Raw genomic sequence first — 10,635 nt, forward strand, 5'->3', positions numbered from 1 at the left:
TTGAGGGAACGAAACGATCGGATTGCGAGAAACAAAGGGCGAAGGACGAATTAAAAGTACGGCGAATTCTCGCATAGTCACGTGATCGTATCCCCGCTTTTGGTTTTTTTGTGTATTTTCAAAAAGAAGCGCATACAGCTCTGTTTAGTTTCGATCAACTTTTCAAACTAGTTGCAAGATCGTGTATCAAATGTATTACAGAAAACAGACAAATTAAAGATCCTGGAAGAAATGACAAATCATACCGGATTAATCAAATATTGAGCGACACTGTACGCGCTCTTGGCTCGTGGTAGATTTTGCTTCTTTCTCCCTACGATATATGTACATCATACGTATCTCTAAAATTCGACTCATCACAGAAAGAATACTTGGGAAGAAATTCAACACGTAAACTCGTACAAAGGACTCGCCGTACTTGAGAAGAGTCGAGTTTAGGTATACGAGATGTACGTACGATACATGTATATTATCGCAGGGGTCGCGTCCGCCGCGGCCGCTCCGATCGATTCTCGATCGATCGTAATTGGATTTTCGTCCGCGGAGTGGGGAGTCTATTTGAGGCGTCGCGACGCCGTGGTGCAATGATCAGATCAGAATCAGTCGGTAGGTCGCATCACGGGAAAAGGTAAAGTGCCGTCAAAGAGAACGAGAGAAATACAGTAGTCGCAACCGAGAAGACGAGTAGAATTTGCATTCGATTTGTATAAACGTCCGTGCGTCCCCGAAGCGTTTCGGAGTTTCACGAGTTAAATAAGTGACGTGTTTGCAAGGTGATTAGCTTCATCTCGCCCTTAATAGAATGGCAGCGGACGACCCCCTCCGCAACGAACCTTTAGTTTCCGTCGAGTTCGAGGTCTTTGGCAAGGTGCAGGGTAAGCATACATTTTCTTATTGGCCAAAAGATTACCGCGTATTCACCGTAATCGGATCGGCGATCGAATGCCCTGCTTCGTCTTTACAAACGATTCTCTCCAAAGGTAATATCAAAGTCGAAGAAAATCGTGGGATACCCGGTAGCGTTAGAGTCAAGTGTCATTTGTGACTCGTGAGATACCACCACCGTTGCGGTGTGAAAACGACGAAAGGTACATAGATACGAAGATCATAGTGACGCGAGGAACCTTCGATTAGTCGTTTCTTTTATTCCGGGAAACAATTTATACCGGGAACGACTCGGAATTTTCTTAAACGATATCAACTATCAAGTCGGGATGCCTTCGAGAAAGCAAAACAAACTGACCACTTTTACCAGTTTAATTAGTTCCGTATCCGCGGTTTGTTTTGCTAAACGCGCGAGTCGGCGTCGCCGGGGACGGCGTCGAGCGGTGTCGAATACGTAAACATTTTCACATTGAGCCGTTTAATCGCAAGTCTAACGCGTTTTCAGGTGTATATTTTCCAAAGTACGTGAGGGACATATGCCAACAACTGGGGATTTGCGGTTGGGTGAAGAACAGCAAGGCCGGCACGATACTTGGAAAAATGCAGGGACCACGCGCGCTCGTCGATCAAATGTGAGTTGCGATCTCTTGTCAACGGAGCATTTACAAACTGTCGGGCGCCAATTGGCAAACAAAGTGAAAGTTCGTTTTTATTGAAATTTATCTGTTTCTGATTACCAAGAGACAGATAAAATAAGACGAATGTACACAAACGTTTCGCCGCTCCAGTTTTCGTGCCGTCACGGAAGGGACACAAATTAGCGGAAAAGCCGATCCGCCGGTGCGGTGTACAATTATACCGGAACCGTGGCGAGTTTCCATCAGAGTTGGCAGCATCTTTGTCTATTTTATCTATTACAGATACAAATGTCGAACAACGAATAAAAGAAACGACTTGAAATCGTTACATATCAAATAAAAATTATAATTTCGATAGAAAACGATATTACGTTTCACGTTACGTTGGTGAAAAATGAAAACATATATGAACGATCGAATAAATAAATCGGTAAATCTTGGTGTTGTTCGTATACATACACCTATATTATACAATAGATACGCGCGTACCTCTTTTGTCTCTAAGTTGTCACTGTGCTCCTTATTCGTAATTTCTTCTTACAACATATACGTGTACGTATGCGTATGGGTATGCGTATAAATAATTTCTTTATCATCTTTTCTCGCGATATTTGCCGCTCTAACTAATCCCGTAAGTTCCGTGAATCGGTGACGCGACACGTGCCCGCTCTAACGCAAGCCCACGAATTCGCTGCTACCTTAGGAATCGCGTGACCTTAGCCGCAAATTGCCGAGCGACGGCCATTAGGTAGTTGGGCCTGACTTTAATAACGATACTAATGAAATAATGACGCGCGCAGCGTCACTTGTCTCTTTTCTTCGCAAGTTATATCGCCGAATTACACGGACGCGTTAATACGTAGAAAATGCAGAACCGCACGCGGTCGGCCGTGCACGCTCTTGTACCAATCTTTGATAGGCAACATTCCGTGAAATAATATTACAAAGCGAAAGGAGAATTACAAGATTGACATTACGCTATTGTCGTAACGCTTCGGATCGCGCGAACTGATTTGAGAAATTATTTCAAGAGTCGAGTCACACATTTTCTCATTTACGCTCGATTACAAGACAAACATCCCGCGATAGATGATCTTTTAGCAAGCGAGAAACCTTCGAATCGCGATATAAAAATAAATATAAAGCGCGTAACTGCGTACTGGCACGGGTACGATAATTAGAAAACAACGTACCACGAGGCCAGTTTCGCGGTCGGATCCGTGGCGCTCGTGAACCTGAAGTTAAAGAAAATAGCCCGGTCGAGGACGAAACATCAGACTCTGGCTTCTCCCCAAAAAGAAAATCATCCAAATAACATCTACTCGGTGCAGTCTGGATATAAAGTACTCTTCTATGTATAATATTATTGTCTCTATAGAAACGCATAAATCGAGAAACCTTTCTTCGAATTACTTTCTTCGAATTACGTAAGAAAATTAACGAAGACCGGCCGAATCCGTTGCAATAACGATGATGATAAATAATAAATTCGATCAGCAACAGATCGGTAGCTGGTCCGTGTTGTTGTCACGGGACAGCTGATCAACTTTAAAGAGCCTAGTTCGATACAGCTGCTTAAAATATCCGAACTCGGTCTGATTAGCTGCTAATTATAATCGCAAAGAACATTTGAGATCACAGCCGCGGCCGTCGTCGCAGATAGGCCCACGTACAACTCGCACACTTATTGTTAGCCGATCGTTATTTGGCGAGTGATAACTTTCGCATCACCGCGACCATCGACGTCGAGACGCAAACAAACAAGACACGAACAAACCGTCAAGTGTCCCATTTAATTTAACACTTTCGACAGCTCTCGTGTGCTCACGCGTCACGCGGCATTCCACGCATTCACTTTTTTCCAGTTCTTCTCTTTTCTTTCCTATAATGTAATATAATGCTCGATTACAGTGTAAATTAACCACGCGAGACCGTATGCTCTTCGAAGAATTACAATTTCAAATCTCAAGACCATTCAGCACTCAACTAACGCGATAATAAGGACACGTGGAATGCAAGCGAGCGACAGTGATTTCGATGCGTGGAATGGAGGTGCAAATGATTTCGCGCGAATCGCGATGAATCGCGATTAAAAATAGACAAGATAGGTTTATTCGTTACTCGTTAAATCGTCAAAATTTAAATTATAGAATTAAATATTTTACGATCGACAAATCGACATTTAACCCTTTTATCAAATAAATTCCTACGCGTTAGATACACGTACAATAACTCGAGATATAACCAAAATATCAACGTGCGCTTATAAATGTTGAGCGATAAACGTTCATATGAACATTACGATAATTTAACGAATGGTTTATAGTTATTTATTTGTTATGACGTCAATGAAATTAAGTTTCTTTGTTTCAGGGCACAATGGTTGACGGAAGTAGGAAGTCCAGGTAGCGAGATTGATCGTTGCGAATTCACCAATTGGGAAGGCGTTAGTAGGCTACAGTACAAAGGATTTGTCATACGTTTTTAATAAAATTACGTTTTTTCAACTTGGCGTATCATTGGGAAATGAATCGACGATACGCGTTTCTCTAAAACGGACCAAAGCCCACTGATACAGTTTACAATTTGCAGAAATCAAATTTTCATTCGCGCAAGAATAATAACCTTGCAATTATATATGCGTATGGACTATTTCAAACAAAACTGTTATAAGATTGTTAATAACACGCAGTGCCCGATTGCTTCGGTAAACTTCGAAATTGTGACATTCAAAAGTATAATCGTTGAAACCACACGATATTAATATGTAAAAATGTATGTATGTATGTATATACGTGCGTGTGTGCGTGTGTGAATCATAAAACAAGGTTATCGATCTTTTGGCATAGATAAAGAAATCAAAAAGAGATATTATTAACTGACAATGAATTTAAAACAAAATCAAAACACAGGCGTATACATGTATTTATTAAATTTATTCCTCGCTACAAATTAAGCTTATTTTAAACCGTCTGAATATCATGTTGTACGTTCGTAAATGAACGTTGCATCTAACATCAATTGCACGAGATGATAATCGGAATGAGTTTCGGGTAAATACCTAGAAATTCGTCTTATCAATTCGATGGTATCGTTGTTTGAACAATTTGTACAAATTACGTCTGGTACGTCCTGAAAAGAAATAATCGCATCTATTACTAATAGTGTTAATTAGTAGAAAAGAATTACTTAAAATAAATTTAATAATATATAGCAACTTACAAGACTCTCTAGGTATTTGGTGAGGGCAGGATTTATACAAGAAATTTCCTCCAAAAGATCGGGTGTTCTCGACAGATATGTCATCACTCTCCTTCCAGCGATCGGTAGAAGATTCGCTCCTAAATTCTCTAGATCGTTTACTGCTGTTACAACCTATTTAGAAATGTCAAATATGAAATATAACTGAATTAACTCCGTACGGTAAAGCATACGTTCGATACAATACACGAACTCTATTAGCTCACCTCCTCAGCTAATCGATCAAAACCATTCACATACAATTGACAAACTTGGTGTATCCTCAACTGATCGTTATTAATTTTCCAAATGGATGCCAACATTTGGCATTTGCTCATCCACTGAATAGCTTCGATTGAACTTAACGTTTTAGCATCCGTGGTCTCTTGATGAATGAAATCCATCGATGCAGTAATTATTCGACATAAAAATTCAAATCTTACGCTGTCCCTTTTATCATCTCTATACCATGTGAACATTACTTTATCTGTTATAGTTTGGAAAAAATACGGTTGCACCTATATGTTCAAAGTTAAACATATATATTGCAATTACAGTTACAGTTACTATTTAAAGTTTTTGCTTTATGCAATATTAGAATTTTACTCACCACAGACTCGAATAAACTGTTTAATGGTTTTGTTACTTTTAGATTAAAATATGCCATCATGTATAAAACATTGGCAATTTGTACATGTAAAATTATTAGATCATACCAAGCTGGTGCTTGAGAAATAGCTAATGTAGCAAATGGTTGTGGACCGAAACTACATCCTTCCCATATTTCTTCCGACTTCACTACAGCATTTTCACCAACTTCGAGCACTTCAGACTAAATCAAAAACTCGTTAAAATCTTATTTAACTAATTTTTATAGTATAACGATCGCACAAAATGTTGAACCATTTCACTTACATCGATGAATATTTTGAAAAATGTAACGCAATGCAGTAAAAACGTAACCGATTGTTCATCGGATAAACCAACTTCTTGTACGCACAATCTTTTTTTTGGTAGTTTTCCAAGCTTATTCATTAATTTTGCAATTGCTTCCATTCGCTTTTTTATATGAACAGACCACAACAGACAACATACACCTATGTACAGAACAACATCGTATACTTGAAGAAAGCAAGAAAACCGTACGTATATTTATAAATTTTTATAAATGGTTGCCATTTACCATGCCTCATATGTTTCATTGGTATTTGTCGTAAAGTGAATAATGCAGCTTTTAAAGATTGTAATTGCGAAACATCTTTATTCCATGACATTGCGAATTCCCAACACAAATTAGCTAGTAGAATGCTACTCGACAAACTGTATGGAAAATGACGTTTCAACAATGTAATTTGCTCTGAAAATATTTTAAAAATGTATAATACAATTTTCATGTTAAAATAGTACAAAATTAAAAAACGTTAAAAAGAATGAAAGCATAAGAGTAAAAGAACTTTACCTAAAATGCAAATACTGGCACTGGTTTCCTCTTTCGCTTTGTTATCAATTTCATTGGAAGTCGTAGAATATATAGTTGGGTCCTGTTGCGAAGCATCATCAACATTACTATCTTTATCTAAGGAATTGATTACCTCCGATGAGTCATTTGTTAACTGCATTTGATTAAATTCGATATCTGCAGTATCTACTAATATAGTCGGATCAATGCCCGTAGAAGAAATCCATTTTGCAACAATCTCCGACACAGAACCTACATATGATACACGAATAACATTATACTAAATAAAAATATAATCAAATATATCTTATAATTCAATTACGTATACCTTTTCCTCTCGAAAGAACTGATCCTAAAGAAATATCGAATTTTACAAATGGTAATGCAAAAAATTGTGTTGTCGTATCGAATGGAGGTGGTTGGCTAAAATGAAATGTCGCTATAACAGTTACGCAAGTACTCGTTAGCAATAAATTTAATTATCAATTACCTTACAATAGCATCTAGAATTGTAATGTCTTCAAGATTTCCAATGAGTAATGTAAATTGACAGCTGTCTTTAGTAACGTTTTCCCATTCGCTTGATAAATTGTACGTCTCGTTATCTAACTTTAAATCGCTAACACGATCTTCGACTTCCTGTACTTCCGTTAAATTATTCTCATTTTTAACATCTTTCTCTTCTACATCGTTATTGTCTTGACTTTTATCAACACACTTTTCTTTATATTTTTCTAAGGACATAGCAACAGCTCTACATGCTAAAGCAGCACTAAGAGCATTAAATGGATTTGTTGAATCGGAAAGGATATTACGAACATTTTTCCACCATAAAGATATTTCATTATATTTTGCACATATTTCTTCAACATCTGTAAACGTTAAAATGAATGTCACGAAAGTGACAAATTGCCTATCATAGAATATTACCTGTAAGCAACTTTAAAACTTACTAGCTATCGAACATATAGCATTCACGAGCTGCGTGAATTGTTTTAGTTCTGCTCTTATGCACATCTGTCTTTTCTTATTAAGCCAGTAGACCAAAGCAAATTCCATTAAAACAAACGGTTGAATATTACTACTCACAGCAGCTTCTCTCCAAGTTTCAATTCTATTGTTTGAATATATACATCCTTCGTATATTAACTGAGCTGAAAACCGTATTGAACAAAGTAATTTAATTAAAACATTGATAAACATAACACCTATTTCTAAAATCATGCGTTGATATACTTACAAATTTGAATTTTTTTTTCTGTTTTTAAATCTTTTTTAATATTTATCGATCCAACTGTTCCAAATTCAAAGCAAGATAAAAAATCTAAGAAAATTTTACCATCTTCTTTAAATTTTACTTTATTTTCCATTTTAATGTTTCTACATTTAAAATTACTTATCGTATCAGACAATTTAAAGATTCTATGGATTTCTCGCTCTGAAGTTAATAAAATCGAGGCTAAATCTTTACTGGTCGGTTCATCGATATCTGCAATAAAACTATGATCTCCGGGATTATCATTATTAGACCTAATGTACTTATAAAATTGAATCGCTTGCTGCAACTGCATTGTTAATAAATAAAGAGTCTTTGCCATATGTTCCATCTCCTCTTTGTCTGTAACGTAGAAATTCAATATACTTAACAATGTTTTAATCGTCTCTAGAGAAAAGCGTAAATAATAATAATAATAATAATAATGATAATAAATAATGTACCATATTCGTCTAGTTTCTTAATAAAACAGTTTGTGGCTGTCAGCAAAGCATCAGGTGTAATGTTTTTATTTGTCATCAACATTTCTATTGTTTGTACTCGTATTTCATTAGTTTTTAAATCTGTACACACGTTATGGATATTTGACACTAATTTTTCTTCGTCGAATTCTTCTTCGCGTAAAAACGTCTTTAATTTTTTAAGAAGATGTATGTCACGTGCCCTTTTACCATTCTTACTATTAAGTGCGAAGTGGAATGGGACAGTAATTTCTTTGAGTCCACCCAATGGATCCATAAAAACACACGAATATTGCGGTTTATTCTTTGGTAGGTGTATATTATCATTCGTACCAAAAAGTCCATAATTGATATAAAGTAATCTACATTTTTTACATAAAGTTAACCCAGTATGAATTCGCACTAATTGTTAACAAATACATCTGATAAAACTCACGTTACTCACCGTCCATGTTTACTAGCAGTAAACGTAGTAATTTTAGGACCTTGTTGTGTACTCCATATTTCTATTACACCCTTCTTTGGAGCATAAATAACTAAAAATAAAGCAGTACGCAAATGCGATGCTTGTTTAAATTTTCCACCTGCCCTGTTTGGACCGGAATGTTTTTCTTCCTCAGCTTCAATCCATCCACATTGGGCATCACGATAGCCTTTCCACATTCTCGTAGCTATACCATGCCTATTATCTATTAATATTACTCTACCCATTATGTCTGCTATTACCGATAACATTTTATTTGGACTGGATACTATCGAGTAACCCTCGCGTGTAACATCACTTAATCCAAACCTACAAGTCATTTGCTCAATTGGTTCATGAGTACTCGTTTTTGGCGCCTCAAACGACGTCTGATGTTTCGAATTCGAATTCCCCCAATTAAGTGGAAACCAACTGAGAAAATAAAACAGAAATTTTTTGCGTTAAGTTAACTGAATGAGAAACGATCACAAAGATTTTTGTCGGTAAAAGTTACAAAACTAATTCCATCGGGACTTTTAGGATTGTCCAAATGTAAATTAGGATGACAATGAAATTAAGAAAAATAATGATGTGCGGAAAAATTCAATTTCAAAGTTACTATTATTATAGTTATTATTAATATCAAATAAGATGAATAATATACTTTAGCAGCTTTCTTACAGGTTATATATCCTTTGATACTAAATGCATAACATGAATTATTATGCAACACTCACGGAACAGCAGTTCCAATAGCATTTGCTAATTTGCTGGCCATTGCTATCGCAACATCGGATAACACTGGAGCTGCGCTACCCTCTAATGCATAATGAAAACCAATAAATGGTCTTTTACCAGTTGCGATAACTAAACTATGCTGCGGCGCGCTAGATCTGTAAGATGCGTTATATCCACCACATATCGAGGCTGTCATCAAATGATCAAAACTATTTACAGAAGTACTGCCGATTACTTCCGAATCGTTTATAATATCCTGATTTTTGTATCCCCATTTTTTATACGATAAAGTTGTGATAGGTGGTAAATCATCGCATTTCGCTTGAACTGTAATGATAGAATATTATCATAGCTGCGATATGCGTGTTATTCTAATTTTCAATTTTTTAAACATAATTATATTGCTATACCCCTGGCCAAATGATTTCGGCATGCACGTAACGTTGAAAATAAAGGAAAACCTTGTAATATGCATACAACGCTATTGTAAATTACGTGTAGCTCTTCTGCTAAACCATTGTCTCCTGCGTGTTTAGCAGAACGTAAAGACTGGCATTTCAATCCTATGACAGTTTCATTATGAAGTTGTTCTCCTAACAATAGCGCGCCTGTCTGTATAATAAACAAATATTTTTATACCAAGAGACCTAACTTGAATCATTATATCATCATGACATCATTATACATATGTATTTATGTATAAGCAACACTAATAAATATCAAGTAATACTTACTTCTGTGTAAAATCTAACAAAACCAGTATTGAAACCAACTATAATACATGTCCAGTCTGGATTAGGACCACCGCTAGCTTTTCCCAATGATAACAAAGGCAAACAAATCACAGATGTTATCCATTCGCTAAAAAATACTTTAGATATGTAGACATATTTACAAATAAATTTATAATATTATAGGTATAAAATGTAATGAAATGCTCGCGCAATAAAGACTCACTTTGGTTCTTTCGCAACTTCTCCGTACCATATCATGTGAAATTTAGTTTTTGTCTCATCTGGTTCTAACGAATCCCACCTAGCTGATATGAAATTACAATGCTAGATATTATTGTATCATTAATTTTAAATTCAATGGATTATATAACAATCAATGGATACGATCGGGCAAAGGACATATGTACATAAAGCAATACATACAAATTAATATAATCATCTTTGCGTTATACGCCATAGCGAGGACATCTCCTGCTGACGAAAGCGATATAAAACAATCTTGAAGCGGTAACTCGTTCGGTGGAATGTCACCTAAAAAATTGGTAACATTGACATGTGTCATACATTTAAACAATATAAGAAAAGAATATAGCAACTTACATTGTCTAATAGAATCACCGAAAAGTACCTCCTTAATATTACTTGTATTGGTTAGATTTGCAATTCCCTTTATCTGACAAGACATGTCTAATCGATTACATCAATATAAATATTTCACAAGCTAACAATTTTATTTCGTTT

The 10,635-nt window shown here is 36.1% G+C and overlaps 2 protein-coding genes across 2 annotated transcripts; one reads left to right on the forward strand and one right to left on the reverse strand.

The window, feature by feature from the left end:
- The first annotated feature begins 552 nt into the window (after positions 1 to 552).
- Positions 553 to 4,280, forward strand: LOC128878900 (acylphosphatase-2). The gene is made up of 3 exons (XM_054127560.1): positions 553 to 875; positions 1,391 to 1,517; positions 3,897 to 4,280. The coding sequence occupies exons 1-3, from the start codon at positions 803 to 805 to the stop codon at positions 4,009 to 4,011; spliced, it is 315 nt and encodes a 104-aa protein (XP_053983535.1). The 5' UTR covers positions 553 to 802; the 3' UTR covers positions 4,012 to 4,280.
- A 151-nt stretch (positions 4,281 to 4,431) lies between these two features.
- On the reverse strand, positions 4,432 to 10,635 carry LOC128878857 (rab3 GTPase-activating protein non-catalytic subunit-like). Its single transcript, XM_054127441.1, has 19 exons — positions 10,495 to 10,635; positions 10,318 to 10,425; positions 10,118 to 10,199; positions 9,895 to 10,021; positions 9,571 to 9,772; positions 9,160 to 9,487; positions 8,405 to 8,854; positions 7,942 to 8,321; positions 7,463 to 7,840; positions 7,176 to 7,376; positions 6,713 to 7,094; positions 6,551 to 6,645; positions 6,223 to 6,474; positions 5,947 to 6,120; positions 5,679 to 5,860; positions 5,374 to 5,595; positions 4,991 to 5,281; positions 4,746 to 4,898; positions 4,432 to 4,655 (listed from the first exon to the last, which is right to left on the reverse strand). Exons 1-19 carry the CDS (start codon positions 10,577 to 10,579, stop codon positions 4,503 to 4,505), a joined length of 4,245 nt encoding a protein of 1,414 aa, XP_053983416.1. The 5' UTR covers positions 10,580 to 10,635; the 3' UTR covers positions 4,432 to 4,502.

The sequence above is a fragment of the Hylaeus volcanicus genome, chromosome 1, assembly GCF_026283585.1.
Source record: "Hylaeus volcanicus isolate JK05 chromosome 1, UHH_iyHylVolc1.0_haploid, whole genome shotgun sequence".
Classification (NCBI taxonomy): domain Eukaryota; kingdom Metazoa; phylum Arthropoda; class Insecta; order Hymenoptera; family Colletidae; genus Hylaeus; species Hylaeus volcanicus.

What these genes read in the sequence shown, in the direction of transcription:
- LOC128878900 (XM_054127560.1), top strand. Translation starts at nt 803, where the DNA reads ATGGCAGCGGACGACCCCCTCCGCAACGAACCTTTAGTTTCCGTCGAG. An exon ending in GGTCTTTGGCAAGGTGCAGG is followed by an intron (nt 876 to 1,390) that starts GTAAGCATACAT and finishes ACGCGTTTTCAG; the next exon opens with GTGTATATTTTCCAAAGTAC. An exon ending in CGCGCGCTCGTCGATCAAAT is followed by an intron (nt 1,518 to 3,896) that starts GTGAGTTGCGAT and finishes TCTTTGTTTCAG; the next exon opens with GGCACAATGGTTGACGGAAG.
- LOC128878857 (XM_054127441.1), bottom strand. Translation starts at nt 10,579, where the DNA reads ATGTCTTGTCAGATAAAGGGAATTGCAAATCTAACCAATACAAGTAAT. An exon ending in TGCTATATGTTCGATAGCTA is followed by an intron (nt 7,095 to 7,175) that starts GTAAGTTTTAAA and finishes TAACGTTTACAG; the next exon opens with ATGTTGAAGAAATATGTGCA. An exon ending in CCAAATACCTAGAGAGTCTT is followed by an intron (nt 4,656 to 4,745) that starts GTAAGTTGCTAT and finishes ATTTCTTTTCAG; the next exon opens with GACGTACCAGACGTAATTTG.